At 51.1% G+C, this 18,828-nt stretch overlaps 4 protein-coding genes across 4 annotated transcripts; 2 read left to right on the top strand and 2 right to left on the bottom strand.

The window, feature by feature from the left end:
- Positions 1–573: 573 nt before the first annotated feature.
- M437DRAFT_48333 (MFS general substrate transporter) lies at positions 574–2,200 on the top strand (the record flags this gene model as incomplete). The annotated part of the gene is made up of 5 exons (XM_041021640.1): positions 574–805; positions 856–906; positions 962–1,091; positions 1,147–1,606; positions 1,664–2,200. 5 exons carry the CDS (start codon positions 574–576, stop codon positions 2,198–2,200), a joined length of 1,410 nt encoding a protein of 469 aa, XP_040879801.1.
- Positions 2,201–2,945: 745 nt separating this feature from the next.
- M437DRAFT_75311 (uncharacterized protein) lies at positions 2,946–4,488 on the bottom strand (the record flags this gene model as incomplete). Its single annotated transcript, XM_041026401.1, has 4 exons — positions 2,946–3,252; positions 3,304–3,855; positions 3,947–4,037; positions 4,095–4,488. 4 exons carry the CDS (start codon positions 4,486–4,488, stop codon positions 2,946–2,948), a joined length of 1,344 nt encoding a protein of 447 aa, XP_040879800.1.
- A 10,783-nt stretch (positions 4,489–15,271) lies between these two features.
- Positions 15,272–16,211, top strand: M437DRAFT_84473 (U3 small nucleolar ribonucleoprotein-like protein IMP4; the record flags this gene model as incomplete). Its single annotated transcript, XM_041028109.1, has 2 exons — positions 15,272–15,277; positions 15,330–16,211. 2 exons carry the CDS (start codon positions 15,272–15,274, stop codon positions 16,209–16,211), a joined length of 888 nt encoding a protein of 295 aa, XP_040879799.1.
- Positions 16,212–16,816: 605 nt separating this feature from the next.
- On the bottom strand, positions 16,817–18,292 carry M437DRAFT_75308 (indoleamine 2,3-dioxygenase subfamily; the record flags this gene model as incomplete). The annotated part of the gene is made up of 1 exon (XM_041026400.1): positions 16,817–18,292. The coding sequence occupies one exon, from the start codon at positions 18,290–18,292 to the stop codon at positions 16,817–16,819; it is 1,476 nt and encodes a 491-aa protein (XP_040879798.1).
- Between the last annotated feature and the right edge of the window lie 536 nt (positions 18,293–18,828).

Here is an 18,828-nt window from a genome sequence, read left to right as displayed (position 1 = left end):
TCCGAGAAAACAGCCTGAGCGTGTATCGTAACAAACCTCACGATAAGATTCGATCTGGGCAAACGACAACTTTCCGGCCCTGTTGGTCTGCCATCTTGACGCCTTTTCAATACACAAGTCACACTCCAAGAGGCCAAGTTCTTGGTTTCGTTTGTTTTGCCATTGACTGTACCACGCCTGGCTTTCCCCTCTCACCTTGAGTCTGGCTCTTCCAACGACATCTCATGAATCTCGACTTCGTGCCGTCTATGCCTACCTTTGCCATCATCTTGGCTGCCTTGGTTCTTCTTGACATCGGGATCATACGGACGATCTTGTAACATCCCCCGCATGTGTAGTGCAATATCATGGGGAGGGCTGTGAACAGCATGGGGAAGTCTGGGGTTGGCGGCCAGATCAGAGGTAAGATCTTGGACAAGGACTGTGCTCCAGCCGCGCTCCTCGAAGATATATAAATCCTGTGTAGAGTCCGTCTTCTCATTCAATCAGTGCGAGTTCAATTCGACTTTCTTGTCTTCCTCCAGCCAATTTTCAGTCATGCAGAAAGACCTTAGCGAGAAGCCATCAGTTATGATGGTTGAAGACATCGGCAATGATGATGATCTCCAGAAGCCTCAAGTCAAGAAAGACTATTCAGGAGTGACTGAGAAATCAGACCCGGCTGAGATAGCCCTTGTCAAGAAACTTGACAGATGGATCATGCCCATGCTGTGGTCAATGTATTGGCTCAACTACCTTGACCGCAATGCCATCGCTCTGGCCCGCCTCAATGACTTGGAGGAGGATCTCAACTTGACAGGAACTCGTATACTACACCTATCTATCGATGGTTGACATAGTACTGACCATAAACAGAGTATCTTACTTGTGTCAGCATTCTCTTCGTCGGTTACCTTCTCGGACAAGGTAAGAGACCGTGTTCATTCATAGATACGAATGACGTCCACTTACTCGAAAGCAGTCCCCTCTAATATGTTCCTTACAAGAACAAGACCCAGCTACTACATGGGATGTTGCATGGCTCTGTGGGCTATTGTATCGGCTCTGACTGCTGTCTGCCACAACTTTGTTGGTCTTCTGCTGGTTCGATTGTAAGAGGCATTATCTTCACCTTAGTCCAAGATATATGACTAACAAAGAACAAAGCTTCCTTGGTGTGACGGAAGCGCCTTACTATCCCGGCGCCGTCTACCTCCTCAGTATCTTCTACAATCGCAAGGAGATTGCTACACGTATCGCTATCCTCTATACTGGAAATATCCTTGCCACTGCATTTGCGGGCCTCATTGCTGCTGGTGTATTCCACGGCATGGACGGCTCAGCAGGGTTGACTGGATGGCAATGGCTCTTCATCCTCCAGGGTGGAGTCACCTTTGTCATTGCCGTGATTGGGTTTTTCTGTCTTCCAGACACACCCTTGACCACAAGATGGCTCACACCCGAGGAGAGACAACTCGCCCACCACCGCATTGCAGCCGACACTGTTGAGAAGAAGGGAGATACCAGTGTTTGGAATGGCCTCAGACAGGCTGGCTCTGACCCCGTCGTCTGGCTCTTTGCTCTCATGGCTCATCTTCACTTGGCTGCCAATGGGTTCAAGAACTTTGTAAGTCTCTACACGCGATTGTTGTCTAAACAAACATAGCCTGATGAGCTCTTCCAGTTCCCCACTGTCGTCAAAACTCTGGGCTTCAACACCACTATCACTCTCGTTCTGACGTGCCCACCTTACCTCATCGCCGGCGCTTCAACACTTTTGGTTTCTTGGTCTTCTGGCAAGATGAATGAACGTACCTGGCACATCACTGCTTCCAAATCAGTTGCAATCGTAGGTTTTATCGTCGGTGCAGTCGTAATGAACACTGGTGCCAAATACTTTGCCATGGTCGTCTTTACGATCGGTACCTATGCCGTCAACTCCCTTATTCTCGGCTGGGTTGGATCTACCTGTGGCCAGAGTACGGAGAAGAAGGCAGCGGCCATCTCAATCGTTACCACGGTGATGAATGCTTCCTTTATCTGGACACCCTATCTCTGGGATCCTAAAGACGCACCGCAGTATCAGCCTGCCATGTTTTCGAGCGCTGCCTTTTCCGCTGGTACCGCTCTTGTTGCATGGATTGTCAAGATCATCATGAAGCGTCGTAACGAGAAGCTTAGACAGTCTGAAGATGAGGTCCAGACTTTCTATGTCTACTAGATGGACCTGGCCTGATGGTCATGAATTTGGTTTCACAACGGTGTGAGACAAGAGGTACTGGTGGAATGATTACATACTGGAATAGTATTGCTCAAGTCAAAGCTTTCGATACATGAACACGAACGTACGTCCCATTCAAGACCCCTGAACTTCGTGGGTATAGCACAAATGCGAAATCTCTCGTCTGCCTCGCTCTGAGTAAGTCCACTGTTGGCACAGGCTTTTCCGCATTGAGATGTTGTGCACAGCCCTTGGTTGCCTCGTCCTGTAAAGTAGATGCAGACTCCGACAACTCTTCAGCCGTCTTGTTTTTTCATGCGCTTCTCGTCTTGCTCACTACAGGCGGTGGCGGAACACCAAAAAGTACACCAGCTGCCAAACAAAGGGATGATCACTTCGGACATGAGAAGATCAGTGTGGATAGTAACTTTTTTTTATTGGGATCGAAACAACACCAGTTCCCACCCAACTAGAATTACAGCCCGAACTCGTGACTCGGTCTATCAATACCCCAAAATCTAGTCACCAAACGGCAACAAACTTCTCGTAGCATGTTCTGCTGTGTAATCATGGACACAGAAAGTAATCAGTGACAGAGCTCAGCAGATCGACTCTTCCGCATCAAGCGACGAAGAGCTTCGCGACCTGAAAGGCTCGCTTGTCAATATGGGCCGTGGCCTGGAACGAAAATAAGATCATTGAGCGTCGTGGGAACGTGGCAATGTCAAGGAATGTGGTGGCAAATTTACCTTGGCTTGACGGGAACACCTTCAGCAAGCTCGGGCATATTATTGGCAAAGGCAGGGCCGATGGACCAATTGCTGAGGTTGCGCATGTGAGACTCGAAGACGGGGTTGATCATGAACTCTTCGTCGTCGTCCAATACCGCAGCCGATGTAGCTTCAGCGCCATGGACACTGCTCGCACGTGGTAAGAGACATTGTTGGGGATCATATGGCCAGTTCAGCGATAGATCTTGACAATAAAGAGGACCGTAACGCTCATTAGGATAAGCAGAAGCATTTTTGATCATACGGTCGCGCATCCAAGGCCTAATAAGCGGGTTAGCATAGAGAATCGAAACGACAGAACAAATAGCTCACCATGGCACGTTGTCAAACCAAATAGGGTGGCTGACTTCAAGCTGCGACCGGATAGGGCGAATCCATTCGGGTAGGCGTTCGAAATTTTCCTGAGTAGGAGCAATGCGCCAGCGCATGACAAGGAACATTATGTACAAGCAGGCAACCTGCTCTGGAATCTGGTCAATTTCAGGAAGGTTGGCCAAGACGTCGGTAAAGAGCTTGCTCAGAGGATGCGACTTGGGTGCGCGAGCTGGGTTTAGGAGAGACGATATAGAGGGGTAGGCGGGGCCGACCAGCGAGGAAGAAGGCGTGCCCTGGGCTGCAGCTTTGCGACGCTCTGTTGTGAAGTCCAACATTACGCTGTCCAAGGGGCAAGTAGCCGCTTCTAGATTGCGAGGAAGACGCATATGCACCGGCATATCGGCCGAAGGGGTGGGCATGAGGTCGCGTGCTGATGGTGACGGCGGAAGCACTTTGCGATCCTCAGCCAGAAAACTACCGAAACTTTGGTTGGGCATTTCGGATACGAGTTGATGTTGTGGTACGGGAGCAGGGGCGAGTGTGAGACTGCTGGGTGGGTTGAATATTGCGAAGGTCGGGATGAAGGTGGTGTTGAGCAAAGGGGGGTTGGTCATAAAGATTTGGTGGTTGTGAGGGGTACATGAGAGCTTGAGGAGGCGGTGCGGGAGCTTGCTGAGGGTGGTGTTGAGGCATTGGCAAAGGACTCTGTTGGGCGGTAGCAGCAGCAAGGTCTAAGTGATTTTGTCAGCTTGCGGCAGACTAGTGGGGGACGACAGAGCTACTGCTACCATTCAGACCCTGTGAGGCAGCGACGGGCTGCAGCAACGAGAAGATGGTCTGCATGCGGCGTTTGAGGTCGTCATTTTCGGCCTGGACCTGTTCGCGTTGGCGAAGGGCGTTTTGCAGCTCCTGAAAAGGCTGTTGGCTCTCGAGTTCCTTGATGCGACGTTCCAGCGTCTCGATCTGGTTCCTGGTGCGTTCGCGGATGGCGCGCTGGGCCTCGCGGTCGTTGGCTCTCTTCTTTGCCAGCTGCTCCGGGGTCAGGTTGGCGACGCCGCGCGAAGAGGTGCCATCGGCCTTGCGTTTCCTGCCATTGGTGACGGCGGGGTATGCACCGGGCTGGGCTGCTGGGTCGGGGGTCGAGTGCGACAGGGGGGTGCCATTGGCGGGCGGGATTGACATGGTGCCGTCACGCTGCGGCGTGCCGTAGCCCGATGAGCCATTCGTCGTGGCCATCATGGGCAAATTCTTGTGTTGCGCTGGAGAGCAGGTGATGGGCGAGTCATGCAGGACGTGATCTAGTCTTGATGCACGGTCGGTGGGCGCTGGCGGGCACGTCGCGGATCTGGCGAGTGCGTGTTGATCCAAGAAGCAGCCAAGTGAGGGATGGGCGAGAGTGCAGGCACAAGCCGGGCTGGCGTGGGATTGGGCGCGACACGAGGGAAAAAAATGGGCGAAGGGAGAGGGAGGACTTTGAGGATAACAGAATAGAGACAAAAGAGTATCGTGCTTCCTGGTCAAAGTCAAAGTTGGTGACGAGTCAGGGCGTCGAATCATGCGCCCGCCGTCTCATGCCTCCCAAGATTCGCACTGGCGTGCTTGGCAACTTCTCCGTTGGCCTGCGCTGAGCCCCGTCACCAAGACCACCGACACGACCGCCCTCGAACTCGTCGGCCTGTGCTCGCCCATAACAGCTGTGCAGATCGTACTTGTCGATCGTGTTTCTGATCCCACTGATGTGCACTCTTTTCCGCCAATTGTCCTATCGTGCCAGCTAGATTCACAACACTACTCTGCTAAGGTTACCACTCAGTCGCATTTTATTTCCCTACAAGAAGCTATCTTATTTCCCTCCTGTCCCTGCTCACCGTGCTCTGCTCCTTACCAGGGGCCGAAGTCGCTGTCAATCCAAATTCAAATCTTGACATGGCACTCGCTTTTTGTTCCTTCGCTGTTACAAACGCTCCCCACACAGAGCCTCTGTCATACTTGACCGTTTGTTTTGGCTACTGCACGTCCATGTCCACTGACCTGACCAGTGCCCAGTTGTGCATGGGTAATAGTCTTTCCGGGAGTCGAGATGCGTCGTATAATCACGGTCTTTCCACGGTTCGAACTTCGAACTTCCTCAGGGAAAACAACCTCATGCCCCACCTTCACAATTGCAACCCCACCAGATCATCAGCTCCTGGTCGCCGCGCCTGTGTCCCACTCTCGGGAATACCACTTTCTACAATTCAACTTGCTTCTCATGATGATTCGCCATGAGCACTTCTGGGCACATTGTATCTCGATCTTTTGGCGATCGTTTCGAAACGCTCTTTCCACATCTTGATTAATAATGCCTACTTCCCGTTTTCCGCTCGTACAAGCACTCGCCGCCCTCCAATCCTGAGACTCCACAACGGCATTCACCCTCGTTCCCCCTGATGCCGCCGCTTGTCCTATCGCTACACTAGTCAATGCTTCGTTCCCGACGATTCCCTTTGCTAGGATTCGTCCGTTGCTCAACACGATTCATAGCCATGCTCTTATACATGGCCGACATTTGCAGCCCGTCGCTTCTTTTTACCTGTCTGTTCTTGCTCTGTCCTCTTGTGCAGCAAGCTCTTTCTCCGTTCGAGCGTGCCATACTTGGTGAGTGCGAGGTGCCAATCTGCGTCGTCGTTCATCCTGCAGACGGACTGCACCCGGATGTGTGTCTACGAGTATCTATCGTTTGATCCTTCCGATCCTCAGAGTTCGACAGTTGAGTCATGTCCGCAAGATTCAGCCATGACTCGAGCTGTATCTCTAGGCTACGACAATGATGAATCCCGCTTCGGCTATGAATGGCGTGCTGTATAGCTGTCTTCAGTACTTTTATGGCCATACCATGGGTGCCATGCATACTTTGAGTCAGCACCACAATACTTGACTCGTCCAGACAGATCTCAGCCACGTGTGCTAAAACATTCTCAACGAACCATGGTTTCACTCCGCAATGGATGGTTGCCACATCTTCAAGGATGAAGACGGTGGAATCCCTAGTCGTCGCTCTAGGAAGAAGCTACTGCATGCAGCTTACCCATGGGAAACCGCCAAGTCTTTGCATGCGTACCAGACACTTCTGATGAGATGTGACATGCCACCTCGTCGCTATCACTCTTGAAGGCAAAATGTTAGGATGTGTCTTCGATAAGAATGTCTCTAAGCCGCTCAGAAGCGAAGGTCGCACGAGTCACTTCCTTTGGCAGCTACCCGTACCTGGCCTGGAGAAACTCGATGTTCTCCTTTCGTCCGCTTCTGCCGCGGGTACTACTGGGACGTTCGCTCCCGACAACATCAACATCCTTGCCCAGCGAGCAACACATCAGATCATTGACGTTTGCTTCTTTTCCTAGTGACAAGCTGCACTTTAGGAAATCGCTGCTACGTTTGTGTGTCCGTGGATCCAATCGAGGCAATAAAGTCTCTTGCTCGTGAGCCTGTCGTCTCCACGACTAGAATTGCTTGTTCGCAACGCGGAGCAATGCTTCATCACTACGCCCCGGAGAGGAAAATCCGACATTAGCCTTACTGAGGTCTAGGACGTCGTGCTGTGGGTAAAAAGTCATGAATTTCCTACCTTACATCAGCAGCAACAAATAGTACCGTTGTCAGAGCATCGGACACGCACAAATTTTAGATCAGATTTCGTCAAGCTTTTGAGTTCCGCCCTCGTCGCCAATCCGTTGGCGGCCGCTGCTTATAGCAAAGTGCACAGGCAGAAAGCCTGAAAATTTATTTCTAGTCCTTTACGTGCAAGTAAGATGCCATGAGAACCTTATCTGCGCTTACACGGGACATCAAGGGAACACACCCGCCAACGTCAGACACTCGTTCCTCACCGACATCTTGATTGACACTGACATTGATATCTCCTCGTCAGTGGGGTCCCCTGGTTTGTCCAAGACTAGATCGTGAGTAAATACGCCTACTGAGTCATGGCTCAAATCAACGTCTTGCTCCTTTTCGACATGCATTAGCACATTTCGCACCTTGCGACATACGGCTAGACCTTGCAGGCTCGGTGTCTTCGAGCCGAATCATTTCACCACCAAATTGTAATATGTCTTTCTATACATGGCAGGAACAGCCGCTTGCTTACCAGTGGCTGAAGAAAAGAGTTGCTTCGACTCAATGGCATCTCAATGCGCTCAAGAATAGCTCGCACTATTTTCGACTAAACATTCGATTTCAGCTCTCTTGCGTTGTTGAACAACCCCTACTGATGACGAACCTCCAGTCTCTCTCCTTTTTCGACAAGCATGTCGGGATTTGATCGCATAAGCTTTCACTCAGCCTTTGGTTACATCGTACAGCTCGACTAGATCATCTGCAGTTTCTTTGATACTCGCGACAGCTACTCCTATGACCTTTTCACCGCTTGTGCTGCTGAAACTGTTTTTCAGATGCTGGCCAGTGAGTGGGAAATGTTCACGCCGACAACTGAGCAACATGCAATGCAATCTGGCCGCAAACCGACCGTGACTTACAGCCATTATTGCGACACTCTACAAGCTAATGTAGGAGATGTGAAGAGGTCGCTCTGCTCGCCCATACTCGTCCGATTCTCTGCGCAAGGCACACGAGATGCTTCTCGGAAAAGCGCCCAATCCATGGAATTACATCATTTCAATATGATTTCAGAAAAATTTGAACTGTCGCAAACGGGTTCCATCATCATCTTACCGCATCGAAGCATAGCGTGCAAGTAAATTGACCCGTGCCTCTCTTTACTCGTTGGGACCGCTTTTTACATCTCCATTGCGCCGATGGTCTGGGTCGTGCTTGCTGCCAAATATTTAGTGGCCGTCCCCGCGTCAAACCCGCTGCTTTCGCACGTGGCGGACATGAGTCTTTGGGCACTAGCTTGTGGGACCGAGCGTAGAAGTTTCTGCGTCGGCTTCCAGACGAACGATGTCGGCGTTGGCTGTAGCTGTCAATGGCAGGACCCTGTCCCTGAACGAACTCCAAGACACCTGCCTTGCCGGCGACGTCCGCTCGTTCCACAAGCGACCGTCACTCCTTGAGAAACATGCATCGTACACATTGTTAAAAGTCAGGAAGCCACGTTTCTGTGCAGTATCTGAATAATATGAACGCGCGTGCATAGGTATAGACTTTGGAATCTACCGAAGCAATTCAAATGCCGCAAGCCAAAGCTCAAGCAACTGACACCAAACTTTACACAGACCAAACTCTAAACGACCACATCCCCTTGAAGGGCTCTGCAAGATTTACTCTGCAGACAACTTACCAAAAAAGGTACATAGGGCTTCGCGGGTTGATTCCTATTTTGTGTCAAGTCAAGACCAGATCTCATCTGCATCGCCACGTACTCATACTCCGAGAAACCTTCGTTCGGGCCCAAGAATAGACGCAGATGCGTATCATATGTACATGCTAATAGCACATACCCCATACAATCTCCAGACTTACTATACATTCAGCATGTTATACCGGGCCAATTCGGCAAAGTATGCAATAAGTCAGCCGATAGAGCTTGTAGTCTTCAAGGATGATAGAAATCTCCATGTCGTGACAATATCTCATTCTAACCTGAACATCCCTAACCACAAGATCGAGCCCAAAGCGACGAAATCGGCGGCAAAACTCGACGGCCCTTCTCAAGACGGACCAAAGCCCACCTCCGCTATTGTCTGCATACTGTAGACGATTACATTTGGGGGTTAACGCTAGCTTGGAGCGACGCTCACCCTGTTGGAGTCCAAGGGCATATACTCTACACAAGCTCAGCACCCTCCATCGTCAACAGCCAGTTCACTCAGTGAACTTGATCATCAGACCTGCCGGGGTAGCTCAATCGGTAGAGCGTGTGGCTCTTATCATCTGATAAAGTACAACCTCAAGGTCGCGGGTTCGAGCCCCGCCTTCGGCTATTCCTAAACACAGTTGACTCTCTTTTTGCATCTGTCTTTGCACTATGTCGATTTTCTGGAAAAAGTGTGGAATTGTTGTGGTGGGAAATCGGGAATTTTTTTGAGTGGTGAAGCCTGGCTTGACGGTCAGGGTCGGCGGCCAAGATCACAGTCTTTCACAATACAGTGCTCTTTCACAGTATAAGTCAAGAACAGATAAAATAAGCTTATTCTCTCAAGAAAAAAGGCAAGAGTACACGAGAACGAGGAACGATGACCACACAAGCAAACCTTGCACTCTGGGCCGCTACCAGAGAGGCCAAGTGAAGATTCCAAGAATGCCCAAGAAGCAGGGACGAACAGCGTATGGAGGCAGCCAATTCGATTGAAAGTGATCGAGGAATGTCACTGCTACAAGAATGTCCAAAGTTCAAGCGGTTTGGCGAAGTAGAAGAAACATAAAAAAAAAAAAAGAAAAAAGAACGATCTATGTCTAGAGTATGCCATAAGGATCTTTGAAAATGATCATCAAATGCTCTTTGAATGACAAAATGCATGTCTACACCGCCTATACACAATGACAAAAAGTTCAAAGCTCTTACTAAAGCATATACCCTAAGTCTGCTCATTGAATCATGAACATACCATTACTCCTCCTCGAATCCTTCGCAACAGACTTGCACCAGGTTCCCCGTATCGAAGACCAGAATACCTATATCACAAACAGAGCCCTATAGCGGTGAGCGACCGAGCCATGAGAAAAGATCTTCCAAGACCCCATAATGTTGTTGAGAGCCCCATAATGCTGAAGATTTGATGACATGTCAGAGTGAAAGGAAAGTGAAAACCGACACGCCGAAGAGTCGAGACCCCAAGCCGGAAATAAAAAATCCAAGGACATGACACAGACACAAAGAAGAAGCATTGAATGGCGTAATGACCACAAGAGATCCTGAGATGAAAGAGAGAGTCATGTAGGGGAAACGGTTAGAATTTGGATATTCGCACCATCGGTTTTCTGCGCCTCGGGGTTGCTCGGAGGAGAGCCTCTCCGGTCGAGTCAAACATTCATCGCGGACCGACAGTCCGGTCCCATGAGCTAAGTGCTATCGATCGTTGACTGCATTGAAATATGCTGAATCGCTCTGGAATCCTTTTGTCAGGAGAGGTGGTCCACAAGCTGAATGACAGCTGGAGCCGTTATGAAAATACCGCGATCATGTTCACACTGGTGACAGTCCGCGTGGCCTGTCACGGGACATTTTGACCTGTCTGGACCATTGATGCAAGGACTGACTCGAGCAAATGCCAGATACAGCTGTAGTCCGCAGCTTGGCCGTTAATTTCCAGCCCAGCACCAGGACGTGAGCGTTAGTATGATGCCAGCAGTATTTCGAAGGATGATGAGTGAATGCGGTAGGATCACGCGAGCCTATTAGGAAGCAACGAGTCGAAAGGGTCAAGGGGTGAGTGACATCTAAGGTGATGCGTTTGGGACTGGTCTTACCAAGCAATGCGTTCAGAGTCAGTGGTGTGGAGATATTGGCCGATCAAACAGAAAGAAGAAGGAACAAGTGGCAGGCGCTCGGAACTCGGCATCCAGAGCTGGACAAATCAGCAGCAATGGAAGGAAAGCGCACCTACAGCAAAAGGCGTTACCATCTGGAAGATAAGGGTAGGAATGATTTCGCGTAAAACAAGAGTTGTATTTAGTAAAGCAAGAATAAAGGAGGTAAAACTAGCAGATCCTCGACGGTCAATAACAAATCTCCGATCAGCACGAAACATCCTCCTTCGTTCTCAAGAGAAGGAAAAGTGAATAGTCGATGTTGGGTAGATACACCACGCTGCTCTCAGCGATGACCCAGCAGCCTACGGGTAAACAGACTCTACTGAACAGAGACTGAGCAGCAAGCAAGACGCAAAGGAAGCGTCTCCATTTCTATTTGGCAGGCAGCAAGTGGGAGGTACTGCTTCTTGTTGTGCCCAGAGGATGGACATTATGGTCATGCATGCAGAGCAATTCCTCATCCGCATGTCCGGAACAAGCTCTCAGATTGGTAAATTGCCAGATTGCTGAGAGTCCTTCCTGGACCGAGACATTGGCAGCTCGTCCAGAGGGATACGGCAGGGAGCAACACTGGCGTCGGCCATAACTTGGCTGAACAGCAGGCGAGCGAGACGTGAAGGTGGGCATGGCTCTTTCTGATGAAAGAAGAAGTGTCCATGAGGTTGTCATTGTCGCATCAATCAATCGTATCCTCCAAGACCAACCTGGCTGGCGAAAGCGGTGCTGACGCTGCGCACGTCATCATCATCAAGTCTGCTGGTGCCACGAAGACCGACAGAAGGCTGCATGGTACCGCCCTCAACGTAGCGCTTGAGACGGTCAGATTGAGACAAGCTAGCCTGCTTGCCAATGTCGTTGATGCTCAAGCCTGCAAGACTGACACCACCTTGTCCGACGCCAGCTCCGTTCTTGCCAGGCACACCATTAGTGGTAGTGGTGATGTCTGTGATCTCGCTAGCAGCGACACTTTCACCAGCAACACTTTCGGCAACATTGTCCCTCTTCATAGGCGCTGATGGTCCGTTACGTCCAGGAAGAGAGGGCCAAGCCTCGGTGAAGTTCTTGAACATGGGTGGATAGTTCGATGGCAAAGTGGCACCTCCCAGAGCTGAGGAGTGAACAGAAGAAACATCGTCAGGAATGTAACCAACAACAGATCCATTGTCGTTGTAACCGTTTTTGCGACCAGCAGCACGGCCGTCGCCATTACCACCAGAGGCAGCCATGTTGGTGGCATGCTGGTAAGCCATCTGATAACGCTGAGGTCCGCGGTAGGTAGTCTTGGGTCGGCTGAATTGGAGAAGTGACACCTGCAAGTTGGTGAGAGGACCTTCAACCAGACAGTTACGCTCCTTGAAATGGAGAAGAAGGTAGTGCCACAGGGGATGCTTGCTGAGGACCTTGGGGTTACCCAAAACGACCAGACCGTACTTAGCACGAGTCAGAGCAACATTCAGACGGCGAGGGTCAGAAAGGAAACCGATTCCTTGATGGTCGTTGGAACGAACACAAGACAAGATGATGAAGTCCTTCTCACGACCCTGGAAAGCATCAACGGAAGCGACTTCAATTTCCTTGTAGTACTCCTTCTTGAAAGTACCAGTTGCCTGCATGGAAGAAACAACATATGAGCGTTGACCTTCGTACGGGGTGATGATACCAATGTCCTGAGGTTGGACGCCAGCCTTGAAGAAGCGAGTAACAAGCTTCTCAACATTCTGAGCCTCGGTGCGGTTAAGGTAGGAAGTACCAGAGGCGGAAATTTCCTCATTGCCCAAATTGGACCAGAACATCATAGGTGAGTCGGCGACAGGCCAAGGGAAGTCGACATCGCGGCGCAAACGCTGGTGCATAGTGACACCATTCTGAAGAGAACCCTCATAGAACATGTTTGAGGGGAACTCGGAGAGGCAAGGGTGCATACGGTATTGCACCTGCAGACGGATGGGAGCACATCCAAGGATGACCAGACGTTCGAACAAGGACTGGTTGAGACCAGCCTTAGCAGCTTGCTTGTTCATGATAACAGGTCCTAGCTGCTGGTGGTCACCAACTAGGACAACCTGCTTGCATCCCAGAACCAAAGGAATCATACACTCTGGCTCAGCGGATTGAGTAGATTCATCGATGAGGACGGTGCGGAACTTGAGCTTAGCAAGACGAGGGTCACCGGCACCGACACAAGTGCAGCAGATAACGTCAGCGTTGGACAGAATCTCACGCTCAGCATTGCGAACAAGCTGCTTGTACTTCTTCTCATCCTGGCTGGACAATTCACCAAGCTCAGCCTTGAGCTGGTTGAGCTTGTTGAGTTCAACGTTGGTGTCGTTCATGCGGACCTGCTCGTGGAGAGACAAGAAGCCAACTGGAGACTCAACATCTTCTCTCGACTTGGCGGTGACACGGACGGTCTTGAGGCCGGTACGGTGGATACGTTCGCACAGTTGATCGACAGCGACGTTAGAAGGTGCACAAACGAGGACTTGGCCACCATTGAGCTTGGCCAAATGGTAGATGATGGTTGCTGATGTGACAGTTTTACCAGTTCCAGGAGGACCTTGGATCAAGCTGAGCGGCTTCTGAAGAACGCTCTTGACAGCATTGATCTGACTGCTGTTGAGCTCGGGCAAACCGGGAACGCTGAACTTGCGCGGAAGCTGAGTCTTCATGGGAGCAGCAGCAACCTCGTGTCCGAGCAAACGATGGAAAATATAACCAGAGACACTCATCTCGTCAATAGCGAATGTCTTCATGGCGTGCTGCATGCGATCGAACGAAGTGGCCTTCCAGACGTAGTCGGCGCTGAAGTTGTGAGTGCACTCGGTTGGCACAGACTTGTGGTCTCCCTTTGAGCGCAACTCGATCGTGACTTCGTCAGACTGGTTGTTCGGGATCTTGATAACGTATCCAACACCTTCCCAGTGAGGTCTAAGCTCTCCAGTGTAGCGCAGGCGCATTTCATCTCCGACGGCCAATTTTACATCGCCCATTTCAAGCTTGGGCAGGACAAAGCTGGCAAGATGCTTGTTGTTCAGCGCAAAGTCCCAGCGCACAATCAAACCATCCTGCGATTGCGATTCCTTGAGCTTGCGATCGTAGTCGGCTTCGATCTTGACCAAAGGACCAAAGACGTTTTGGTACTGGTAGGCATCGTCATAGCGCAAGAGCACAGGAGCAGGTTCATCATCAACACCCGCACCTTTTTCGAGATCAGCGATTGTGGCCTGCTGGTTATCCTTCCACAGCTCTTCCAACTTTGCAATCATCTGGGGCGGCAAGTGACGAGCGCGCATCTGCTCCTGATCGGTGGGAGGACCGACAAGCCAAGGAAGGAAAGAACGATCTTCGATCAAGGGTTGCCAGCGTGAGGTGTCCCAGTTCATGTCCTTGGACGAAGGCATGGCGGCGCATGGCTGACGGCAGAGGAGAACGACGACAGTATCTGACTTTGCAGGGATGAAACCAAGCAGGAAGACATTCTTGGTACCGCAGTTGTAGCATTCAAGGACGGTGTCGCCAAGTGCGGAGGCAGGATGGAGCTGGACTTCCTTGTGACGGGCGCGCACAAGGTGGTTGATGATGTGAGAGGATGAGGTATTACCACGGGCGCTGCAGAACCACTTGTTGCAGGACAGACATTTGGCGACACTGCTCTCATTGTGGATGCCGCAGTAGCTGGTAGATTGGTCAGTCCAAATCAAGCTGAGGGATGGTCTTGAGCGACGTACGCGCAGGCGTGTGTGGGAAGCTCGATCTCATGTTCTTCGTCCTGGTGGTGGTGACCATTCTGGCCATTGATCTGATGGCTGACTAGGCTGTCGGCATCATCGTCTTCATCGGGAAAGATGTCGGCTTCATCGTCGTTGTCGCGAGCTCTGCGTCGGCGAGGACGAGCCTGGGGAGGCTGGTTCAGGTTCCTGTTCTGGTATTCACGGTCCAGGGCAGCTTCGTCGGCGTCGATTGTGGATAGGTCGTCGCCGGCATTGATGGCCGAGGCGGAATCGGAAATCAGATGGTTCCCGAGATGTGTAAAGGCGCCTTCCATGGCGGCGATGGGTGATTATCAGGAAGCCGAAGGACGGCAATCTTGAAATGTGCCCCGAAGCAACAGTGGCGGGGCTGTATTTGACGGCCTTGGCAACAACTAGTATTGGTGATGTGTTCAAGAAGCTTTATACAGGTTTGCAGAAGAAAGGAATGACTTGTGGGGACATGTGAAAGAAGGAGAATGAGTCAGCAAGAACAAAACACACAGAAGTGGTGCTGGAATGTGCTCGGTCAGGAAAGCGCAATTGTCTTTTGGAAAGTGCTCAAGTCAGTGTGGTAGCAGGCGTTCGCGCGGCAAGAGCATCGTCAGAAAATCCATCCATCTCCGCAGTTTCCAGAATAAATTATTTCCACCTCCGACACGACATTTTTCTGCGTCCAGCGGCCACTCCTGTCCCACTCTTTGATTCACACCAGTCAAAGAACAAGACAGCACTCACACAAGATGCTTGTATGATCATGGATCCGACACACTCGCCTTGCCCAAGACTAACAAATCATAGCGCCGTCAAGCCCGCGAACGCCGCGACTATCTATACCGCCGTGCGCTGACACTGCGCGATGCCGAAATCGCTGAGAAGAGAGCAAAGCTCAAGTCCTCGCTGGCTTCTGGCAAGCCTCTAGACCCCTCGATCGCCAACGACAAGTCTCTGCGTGCAGATTTCCGCTACGATGAATCCCGCCCGGATCGCTCTACCCAGGAAGAACTCGAAATGGACGACGAATACTCGCATCTGTCAGGCGTTGTAGACCCTCGCATCCTGGTTACCACCTCTCGTGATCCTAGCAGTCGACTTGGTACTTTTGCAAAGGAAATCCGCCTGCTTCTGCCTACAGCTGTCCGTCTCAATCGTGGTAACCTGATCTTGAACAACTTGGTTGGCTCAGCCAAAGGCTCCGGCCTCAGCGATATGATCTTGGTACACGAGCACCGCGGTACTCCTACTGCCATGACCGTCAGCCACTTCCCCCACGGCCCTACCGCCAGTTTCTCCCTGCACAACGTTGTCCTTCGTGCCGACATTCCCAATGCCGAGCGCGGCACCGTCAGCGAAAGCTACCCTCATCTCATCTTTGAGGGCTTCACAACTCCCCTCGGTCGCCGTGTCGTCAAGATCCTACAGCATCTCTTCCCTCCTCGCGAACCCTCAGCAAAACTTGGCTCCCGCGTCGTCACATTCAAAAACATTGACGACAGCATCGAGGTCCGCCACCACGTCTTCGTCAAGACAGGATACCAGAGCGTCGAGTTGGCAGAAGTTGGTCCTCGCATGACGATGCGCTTGTTCGAGATCAGAGCCGGCACTCTCGAGAACAAGGATGGTGACGTCGAATGGCACATGAACCAATACACCCGCACTGCTCGCAAGAAGGACTACCTTTGAGGATAAAGTCGATTACAGCCGAAACACGGCATTTTCGTGAACATCTACAGAACAGCGCCAGGCTCGCTTCTTGGCCACCATCGTCGGTCGAGAAAGGCGATTAGTCAGGATTTTGTAGAACACCGACAAGGGTGCTTTTGGTAATAGTCAAAAGACCAAATCACCGAGGTACAAAACAGCTCCATACTCAGACTGCCTCGGACCAAGGCCCCATCAAGTACCCACGAGAACGAGACGTCTGTCCCGTCTTGAAAGCAGTAGAAAGTAGTAAGATTTGCGAGAAATCGGGCCATGTCGGGACAGCAATCGACCTGTCAGCTCTCGGACATCACTTTGGAAAGGGAGCATTAACGGCCTTGGTGAGCAGCGATGCACAACGCCATATAGACAGCTGAGTCAAAAAGAGAATAGATATTACATTCTCTGTATTTGATACACATGATAAGAAAGAACCATTTTGTACACATGTCCCGCATGCCTCATTTGTTCCATCCCACCCATGAGCGTGAGCCGCAATATCTGCAAATATCCCACAAACCAAAAAAAAAAAAACTCCTTCGCTTTTAGAATTCCCTGAACGAACAAAAGACTCGAGAGATGAGATTTTACCAATGGCAGATACCTCCATCAGAATCGTCGACACTCCACACACCAGCGAGTCCAAGCACGGCAGTCTCGCCAGAAGCATGCTCACCAAGCTTTCCCATCCTAGCACCACCTAGCTCAGCAGCACCAGGACCATTGTTCAACAATCGCCTAGCCCAAGCATCAATAGCAGGCTCGCCAGTCTCATCTCTGCATTGCTTCAAGAAAGGAATCAGTGCTGTGCCGCCAGTACCTCTAAGATTCTTCTTGTCCTTGCTGTCAGAGCTTGCAGCTGCAATGTTGAGTTGCTGTGGTGATGCCGAGTCCTTTCTGCGTGTAGGCGAGAGAGAGCGGGCATTGCTGTTGCGAGATTCGCGAGATGGGACAATGATGTAGCGAGACACCATTTGAATATGCTTGTCGCGGAAATTTCTCAGCATGGCTAGACAGGCGTCAAAAGCGCCAGCAAGGGCACGATCGTGGCGATTTGTGGTAACGAAGGCGCGGATGTTGGCGACTGTGCCTACGTGCTCGAGGAAGCGAGCGTGTGGGCCAGGCATGTATGTGCGCATGTCGTGAATAAAGTTTGCCGAAGGTCCTTGTTGTACTGTTGCCATGGGTGTATCGCTGGGTTTGCTGCCGGTAGGACGGTGCTCGACTCCGAGGACCAGGTCAAAGAATTGGATAATCGACGATTGAGCATTGCTGCCACCACTGTATTGAACGTATGAATCGTCTTCACTGCCCGTATCGAAAATGACACCGTTAGGTAGACCGGCTTCGTGCATATTCTTGCTGCCAGCCAGGAAAGGGCGAATGCGATGGTAAAAGACATAAGGGTCGCAGTTCTCGTACATGCGGACTAGCATGGAAGCGAGCTCGTCAAGGCGCTCAGCAAATGAGCGCAAGCACTCTGTCACTCGTAACTTGTCACCTCGACGAGCAGCTTCCATAGCGTGCAGCATTAAGGGGATAATAGGAGCGCCGCGAGCTTCAATGGCCACCGAAACGAGGTAGAACCACGACTCGTCCAGCGAGCCAGTGAACGTCATAAGGGTAGACAGATTATCTAGAGAGTCGATGCCCTCATCGTCGAAGAGTGGTCGGTAGTTCCATAACACGACTCCTGCGTATGTGGCGACAGTGGGAAGTTCTAGATGCTTGCAAGCGGCTTTGAAGGGGATTGAGATGCTGGGAGGAATACGCTCCTTTGGTCGGTCTCCGTTCCAGATATAAGCGTGTGAGATGAATCCAAGTATCACATATGCACGACGCCATTCGGCATCTGAGCGAAGGTAATCGGTTGACAGGACAGGAAGGCTGTCGACAACTCCTCGCAATCTCTTGCCCAGAATCAGGCCTTGGAGGTTTCTGATGATGGCCTCCCATGGTCTGTAGTAAGTGTCGGGAAGTACCTCGAGGGGATATTCTGAGGGAAGAAAGCCATAATTCTCAGAGACATCGTAGTCTTCAAGACGAGGAATGGAAGGAATCATGGTGGTTATAGGGCGAGCGTATCGGCACAGAAGGCCGTACAGTGAATGATTCTACTCTTGTTGCTGCTTGGTGGGTGAGGCGACCTGCTTTATGCTATGACTGCTCCGGACTTTTGTCGCGTGCCCAGAAGTTCTGGAAGTGATCGGGTAGGCGGGGTTGGCGGGGTATATGAATTCGATGGCAAGGACGGACAGATGGGAGGCGTCGAAGAGTGTGGTCAGGTCAATTGACTTGTATTCGGTGGAAGAGGTGGAGAGAGTAAAGGTTCAAGTCAAGATGAGGAGTGGCGCAAAGGGGTTTATTTGTTCTTGGAAGAAAAGTGGTTGGGAGTGCGAATGCTGCCAAAGCGGTAGTGGGGCAAACCGAGAGTATTTCGTTATTTGACAGGGCACCGTTTGTAATAATTCGAAGGGTCCTGGAATTCTTCACGCGCGACTTTGACGGCACTTTCTTTGTCTTTAATGTCAGCGTCCCTGTAGGGCAAGACCGGAGACGGAGGCAACGGAGATTGTCATGATGAGCAAGCAAACGAGCG

Source organism: Aureobasidium melanogenum (assembly GCF_000721775.1).
Source record: "Aureobasidium melanogenum CBS 110374 unplaced genomic scaffold scaffold_10, whole genome shotgun sequence".
Classification (NCBI taxonomy): domain Eukaryota; kingdom Fungi; phylum Ascomycota; class Dothideomycetes; order Dothideales; family Saccotheciaceae; genus Aureobasidium; species Aureobasidium melanogenum.
The sequence above is the reverse complement of the archived record's forward strand: the minus strand, read 5'-3'. Positions and strand labels throughout refer to the sequence as shown.